This window comes from Salvelinus fontinalis, chromosome 2 (genome assembly GCF_029448725.1).
Source record: "Salvelinus fontinalis isolate EN_2023a chromosome 2, ASM2944872v1, whole genome shotgun sequence".
Taxonomy (NCBI): Eukaryota; Metazoa; Chordata; class Actinopteri; order Salmoniformes; family Salmonidae; genus Salvelinus; species Salvelinus fontinalis.
Window position 1 is genome coordinate 64,985,006 of NC_074666.1, and position 6,698 is coordinate 64,991,703.

Sequence of the window (6,698 nt, forward strand, 5' to 3'; positions counted from 1 at the left end):
CTTTATTTTTTTGAGCAGTGTATATATTTGCAAAAAAATATATGGGGGATTGGAAGTGATGCAGACAATTACATTGATGGAAGCTACAATCTATCTGCAATATTAAAGCTGATCTACCCCTAAAAAGAAAGAAACAAAAAAGAAATGAGATTATGGACTGTCATTTCTCTTTGCTTATTTGAGCTGTTCTTGCCATAATATGGACTTAGTCTTTTATCAAATAGGGCTATCTTTTGTATACCCCCTTACCTTATCACAACACAACTGATTTGCTCAAACTCACTAGGAAGGAAAGAAATTCCACAAATGAACTTTTAAGCCACACCTGTTAATTGAAATGCATTCCAGGTGACTACCTCATGAAGCTGGTTGAGAGAATACCAAGTGTGCAAAGCTGTGATCAAGGCAAAGGGTGGCTATTTGAAGAATCTCAAATATAAAATGTATTTAGATTTGTTTAACACTTTTTTGGTTACTACATGATTCCATATGTGTTATTTCATCATGTTGATGTCTTCACTATTATTCTACAATGTAGAAAATAGTAAAAAAAAAAAAAAAACTTGAATGAGTAGGTGTTCTAAAACTTGGGACCAGTAGTGTATATCTTAAACTTTGTTGCATTATTAGAACATTACATTAGCTAAAGGTCTGACTTGTACTCAACTCTCAAGTCTGATATTCTTATCTAGATTTAGATGAACCAGTCCAGTGCCCTGTGTCTCCAGCTCTTATTCATTGTGGCTGCTGTGTGCGTCACAAAAGCCCAATTTCTCTGAAGTCGAAAGGATAAGGTCTTCATAATCTTTTACCATGTCTCTAAAGAGTTGTGTTTGAATTTATCCACTTATTCCATTAACCTATTTGTTATACTGCATGCAACACACAGAGAACCAGGTCAGGAAAGTGCAGCCTTTGTTTCCCACTGAGATCTGACTGGCTGGTAGATTATTGTTAAGAAATGTGAGCGGACTTTGATCATTTCCTGGGCCGAGAGAATGAGGAAGTGAAGCAAGTAAATACATAAATACTGTGTGTGTGTGTATGTGTTTTGGAAGCCGTTATTTTCCAGTGGTATAAACAAATGGAGGCTGGTCTTGAGAACACTTAAAACTATACAAGTATTTATTTAAATCATCTTCGCATTGATAAACATACAATTTGTATAGCCTGTCATAAAGACCCCAAAAGTCAGTTCCATTATGTTAATGTCATAATACCATGGGAAAACGTCAAGGATATAGACTTAAAGAAATCCCTTTTCCCCCCAACAACATCCAGACAGCCACTGATAGATCCATTAGGGTTTGGGAAGGTTGCAGAGAGAGGTGAACCGTGTCAATATATGACCACAATCCATTAACCAAAAGACAGTAAGTGTAAGTGACATTGTTTTGTGTAGATGGAATGAAGTTGCCTAAAGATATTGATCAGAGATTGGTTGTGTTTTTCCCTCTATTGGTTAAGGTTGGGATTTGGGAAAGGTACGCTGGTCTTGGATCTGTGCTTTTCGGGCATCTTCCTTACAGAGCTGTCCTTTTGCTCATTGGTGGAGACCGGAGTTGTGAAGGAAAATTGCGATTTAAGGGTGATTCTTTCAGTGATAAACAACGTACGAGTGGTGGTCTCTTGATAGGTAGCTAGAGCTGTCAGTTAAGAACCCTGTTTGTGAATCAGTAGTGTGATTGGAGGTTTGGGCTGTCAGTCTTGACTCCTGTGTCTGTGTAGGTAGTCAGTCAGGAGGGTGGGGTAGTCTGTCATGACGCCTGTGGCTCCTGCTTCGAATGCCGCCTCGATGTCCGGATCCTCATTGCAGACGAACAGGTGCACCTGAGGACAAAGAGGGCCAGACGTCAGTTATCCCACATAGTACAGATTACTATAAAATACTACAGTACTTACTATAGAATTTTATAGTGAACTTTTGTTTACTGTAGAATACTGTACTACGCACTGTAGTATCCCTCGATCCTGTGTAGTACCTTAACTTTATAATGTTGTAGTATAGTGTAGAATATTATAGCGAATACTACAGTATTATCCGTAAAAATAAGCACTGTAGTAAATACTACAGTAATGTCCGCAAAAACACTACAGTCCGCAAAAACACGACACTTTTTTAACTATAGTAAATACAATTTTTGTATTTAACCTTTATTTTGACAAGGAGTCAATGCTCAGACCAAAGTCACTTTTCCAGACAAGCCCTGTATAAGCACCACAATACACATCTAAACACATTGAACTACACATTCATATACAGGTTATTATACACAACAATACACAAAAAGCAAAACAAAAAAACAGACGAATTCTTAAGTAAAAATGTCCCCTAACAAACAACTGCCTGAAATGCCATAGCGGCACCAATTCCTTTTTTTTTTTTTATGTATTGTAGATCATTCCACAAGTAAGGTGCAAGGTAATTAAAGGCTGATTTACCTAACTCTCTGGATACCAAAGGAGTCTCCTGAGAACGGGTTTGATAACTTGTCATTTTAAATCTTAACAGTGATGTTAGGTAAGTCGGAAGTTTCTGGAGCAGGGCTTTGTAACCAAAAAGAGCGTAATGATGTGATCTACCTGACTTCAAAGAGGTGAAACTACAGTATTCAATTTGCATATACCCGCCCCCATTCCCCTCACCCATATCCCATTTTGTGCCACCCATACAGTGCATTTAGAAAGTATTCAGGCCCCTTCACTTTTTAGTTTTTTGCTCTGACATGCACTATCAACTGTGGGACCTTATATAGACAGGTGTTTGCCTTTCCAGAGCATGTCCAATCAATTAAACTTTCCACAGGTGGACTCCAATCAAGTTGTAGAAACATCAAGGATTATCAATGGAAACAGGATACACCTGAGCTCAATTTCGAGTCTCATTGCAAAGGGTCTGAATACTTATGTAAATGTGATATTTCCATTTTTAAGTTTTTAATACATTTGAAAACATTCTAGAAACCCGTTTTTGCTTTGTCATCATGGTGTATTGTGTGTAGATTGATGAGGATTTAAAAATATATATATATTTTAGAATAAGGCTATAACATAACAAAATGTGGAAAAAGTGAAGGGGTGTGAATAATTTCTGAATGCACTGTAAGTGAGAAACCTACAAGCTAAGTATAGACTCCTTCACCAGGAGTGTCAATCTCATTTTGACCAGGGGGCGCATTCGGTCTTCAACAAGGTTAAGAGCGCTGCACTGAAAATTGGTTATATGTACTCGCTGTCAAAATGTGCAAAAAATAGGTGATTATTAGTGAGCTGGGCCGCAGGGGTGGACTGGGACAAGAATTAGACCCTGGCATTTTATCTATGCCTGCCCACACCTCGTGTCGCCAACTCATCCCCAAACCACTGGGAAAGTGGGGCCCAGACCCTATCAGCCACTGCCCAGACCTACATCTACACCAGGTTCGAGTCTTCTGTCTGACATTCGCATCCACTCTAAGTTAGACACAGGCAGTAGTGCTGACACATAACATTGGCAGTAAAGTACAGCGTTTCTCAACCATTTCTGTACCAGTGACTGACGAGACATGGTCCTCCTCCTCTTTTTTTAACCAGCTCATTTTTAAAACAAATACAATATGTAAAAGCACCACTGGAGATACAACTCACCACTTTAACTGTTCCTCTGCTCTAGCCATTTTGTTTGCCTCCCTGTTGTGCTGTCGATCTGTCTCATCATATTCTCTGCTGTCACTCTGTGCTTCTTCTGCTTTAGCCAACACCCGCATAGCAGTTGTTTTGGCGGTGTCGGAGGTGGAACTGTGTTAGAACTGTCAAATCCACAAGCAGCTCCTGGCATTATACCTAAAGCGGACCTATGAGCATCATTATTTCTATACAGCCTACACTTTCTTGTTCTGAACTTCTATCGCGAATGGGAGGGGTGTGGCTTTGTGTCAATAATCAAGAGCAGCTGCTCACCTATTTGACAGCTCCAATATAGATACACCTCCGACACCACCAAAACATCAGCAACGCAGCTATCGCCAGTTAACGCTTGATGTGATTGAATCTAGGCCTTAAGCTATATTTCAAATGAGTACCTATCATACGTGTTCCCCTGAATCGACACCTACCCTATTCATTTCTATTACAGGCCTCCAGACTATCATTTTTCACTGGTGCCACTTACTTTTACAGTTGGTGGCACCAGCCCATGATTTGGTCAGACTCAAATCCAGAGTAATCATCTTATAAAGTCATTCGTAGTGCTTTCTTAAGAAGTATAATAAATAGACTACTGATGTATTCACATCAAAGCAGTACTACATGTTTCAACATATTTTTATGTGCTAATCCAGTGAATATCATGAATTATAGTTGCTATATATTTGAGACTCCAGAATTGACTGATTTATTTTTGCTCAATAGAGAGGAATTACATACATCTTTATGTGCAGTAACTAATATCATAGGCTAATTAATGTGGGGTACAACACTTGTAGAAGTGGGAACTACTGAAAAAGCACATTAACTAAATTTCTAACTCTAAATATATTACGCAATGCTAGTAGCTAAGTATTCATCCAACATTAAATGTTATGTGCTAAAAATACGTATATCTCCATATCTCAAAGCCATATCAAATATCTTGGATGTAAAATAGTTGCGTTTGAGCTGAATATTGAGAGTTGAGAAATAAATAATTATATCTACAGAAAGCTGAGACCCTCCTCTATTCGACAGGGACAATGGGATGAAGCTAGTTGTACGTTTAGAAATAATTTTTCTCTCAAGCGCATGGGGAGTGAGGAGAGTGGCTCGCTCATTGCAGGCCCCAGCGAGGGCACAGGCACATTGGGAGGGCAGACACTTTCATTACAGGAATCATGAGGATAATGCACTTTACTGTTTGACCAAATCCTGGTTTCACATGCAGACCAGACCGGGCACGTCGCGTGCGCGAGCGTCGGAAAATAAATGTAGAAATCCATGTTATTCAATTATTGCACCCACACTGCTCGCGCGCGCCAACGAGTGTCTGCGATGCCAAGGGCTAAAATAGAACTCCTTTCTATTTCTGATGCAGATCGCGCTGAAAGTCCTGCCTCTCCCATCTCCTCATTGGTTTATAGAAGTAGGTACCCACGTGCCATCTCCTCATTGGTTATATCCACGTGAGTGATTGAAAGACTGTTTTGCCGGTCGTCGTGGTAATACTATGAAAGTTTAGATGCCGATCACCATATAAGTTCAAAGATGAAAAAGCCTGAAAGGAGGAGAGATGACTAGAAACGATTTGGTAGGTCGTTTTATGTGTGGATTAATTGTCGGAGTAGAGGACCTTGTGCATTTCAGGTAAAATAACAACTCAATGTTTATATCACAGAACAAATTAGCTAGCAACAGCAAGCTAACTAGCTAAAAATTGCCATACATGTTTAATGCTTTTCGACCTGTCCCCAAATTAATGTCATTGGTTCAGAGTTTGTTTTGATATTTTAACCTGCGTGTCGTGATCGCGTTTGGTGTAGGTGGACAAAATAAATTAATGCACGATAGCGCGCGATGGCGCACGCGCGCAGCCGGTTTGGGTTTCGTGTCAGCCATCCAAAAAATAGGAAGTGTTGAGTGAGGTGACAAATTTCAATTTTTTTACAACCCATGATCTTGGCTGTCTAACTGATGACAGAGTCAGAGCAGATCTCTTTGCTGATGTCGCGTTTGACTTTGAATGTGAGTTTGCGTGACCTCAGTCTATCAGAAAACCTGGCCGGCCCATCTTGGTAGGGGGGGGCCGGCCATTGCCCACTGATCATCCAAAAGCCCATCATAGATCAGTATAACAGAGAAATTCCACTAAAATCGGGCTGGATTGAACCCCCTCCTAGTTTTGCCCCTTGCACTACACACTCACAGTGTCTACAGTTCTTAAAGGTCTGAGAAGGGAAAGTGGGCTGTAACAGGAGCTCTGCTGAGCCTACTGAAGGCCATGACATATTGTACCTGAATTCCTCTGTTGGCCAGATGTTTGAATAAACTCTTCTTCATTGTTAATCTGGAACAACATGAAACATTATCAGGTGGTTTAATCTTTTATCAAAGCTTGTATATGGTCCGTTGCTTTTAGTAGGGAAACGGAACTGCTTTGTTACTGTAGTAAATGTACCCACTTCTCTATCAGATAGATGACCATTCTGTTCTTCAGAAGACGCTCCTCAGGAATATATGTCCTGCACCAAATAGAATGAGATTAGATACAGTTACAATTTACGACACGCACGCATGTACACACACACACAGAGTTGCCAGACAGAAAGAACAATAGAAAGCTCTCTGTCACCACACATCCGTGTGCACCTATACTCAAAGATAAACATATGACCACACACATCCATGCACAGACATAACAGATGATGCTGAAGTCATATTAATGTGAAGGCAGATAGGTACTGTATCAGCACATGAACTTTGGAACCAATAGCAAAAAAACACACATGGAGCGCACGCACACGCGCACACGTACTCTCATACACACGCACGCACCCACACAAACCTGTTGATAATGCGGGGGAGGTAGAATTGCAAGAAGCTCTCTCCCAGCGGTACAAAGGGCAGCAGGCCGCTGTAGTAAAGGAGGAGCAGCTGTAGCCCTCGTCTCATGCTGAAACTATAGGGCATGGTGGAGTTCTACAAGGAGAGAGGGAGAGCAGAGCGAGAGAGAGGTGAGGAGAGAGGTG

At 40.6% G+C, this 6,698-nt stretch overlaps 1 protein-coding gene across 1 annotated transcript in view; it reads right to left on the reverse strand.

Annotated features, from left to right (window-relative positions):
- Positions 1–1,102: 1,102 nt before the first annotated feature.
- Positions 1,103–6,698, reverse strand: part of gdpd3a (glycerophosphodiester phosphodiesterase domain containing 3a) — a gene marked incomplete in the record, with an annotated part of 16,269 nt that continues 10,673 nt past the window's right edge. Inside the window, 4 exon segments of the mRNA XM_055942102.1 lie at positions 1,103–1,830; positions 5,965–6,016; positions 6,132–6,191; positions 6,515–6,648. Of these exon segments, the coding sequence (XP_055798077.1) occupies positions 1,702–1,830; positions 5,965–6,016; positions 6,132–6,191; positions 6,515–6,648 (375 nt within the window).